The 721-nt window shown below is 39.5% G+C and overlaps 1 protein-coding gene across 1 annotated transcript; it reads right to left on the bottom strand.

Annotated features, from left to right (window-relative positions):
• Positions 1 to 276: 276 nt before the first annotated feature.
• Positions 277 to 477, bottom strand: SARC_17546 (hypothetical protein; the record flags this gene model as incomplete). The annotated part of the gene is made up of 1 exon (XM_014288360.1): positions 277 to 477. A coding segment is annotated over one exon (201 nt), but the record flags the coding sequence as incomplete, so codon positions are not given.
• Between the last annotated feature and the right edge of the window lie 244 nt (positions 478 to 721).

Raw genomic sequence — 721 nt, 5'->3', positions numbered from 1 at the left:
TATATATATATATATATATGTGTGTGAGTGTATATATGCATGTTCATAGTTTTAGGGGGTTTTAAATATCGGGAAATTACAACGCCATCTGCGTGCAGTAATGTATATTTCCAGCAGTATTGGTTTGGACTGTTCCTTTCCTGGGTACTCATACTCAGAGGTTGGCTTCAAATACACCAGCACTCATATTGCGCCCGGTTTTTATATCATACTTTACCATGTTTTGTGATTCTTCTTTCAAACCTCGCTCAAGTACTTAAAATAGTGTTATCATACCTCCAATTCATCGGCCTGCTTCATGAGCATCTGCTTGTAGTTTGGGTGCTTGTCCAGTTCATTCATAAGCTTTTCATACTTGATATTCGCATCTGCACGAGCCTTTTCGGTCATCGTGTCGTCCATGATGATCTCGAGCTCGCCCTTCATCTCATCCTGTATTATCTCTACCGTGCGGGCTGGGTCGTCTCCACCACCCATTGGTCCTCTACACAATTTATGTATGTATCATAGAATTCAATAACGTAAGAATACCAAAACCCTACAAATCTGCTGACAGATGTGCTATCCTGATGATAAGACATCTTCATTCGATATATCGTATTCATTCCTTAACTATGGGATGTGCTTTTCATGAAGTCCTTGATGAGAAATGCGGCTAGATTACTCGTATGCAAAGCATACAACAGTTTTGAGTAATCGACATGTTTTGAGTGAACTTTAA

This window comes from Sphaeroforma arctica (genome assembly GCF_001186125.1).
Source record: "Sphaeroforma arctica JP610 unplaced genomic scaffold supercont1.11138, whole genome shotgun sequence".
NCBI classification, from domain to species: Eukaryota; class Ichthyosporea; order Ichthyophonida; genus Sphaeroforma; species Sphaeroforma arctica.
The sequence above is the reverse complement of the archived record's forward strand: the minus strand, read 5'-3'. Positions and strand labels throughout refer to the sequence as shown.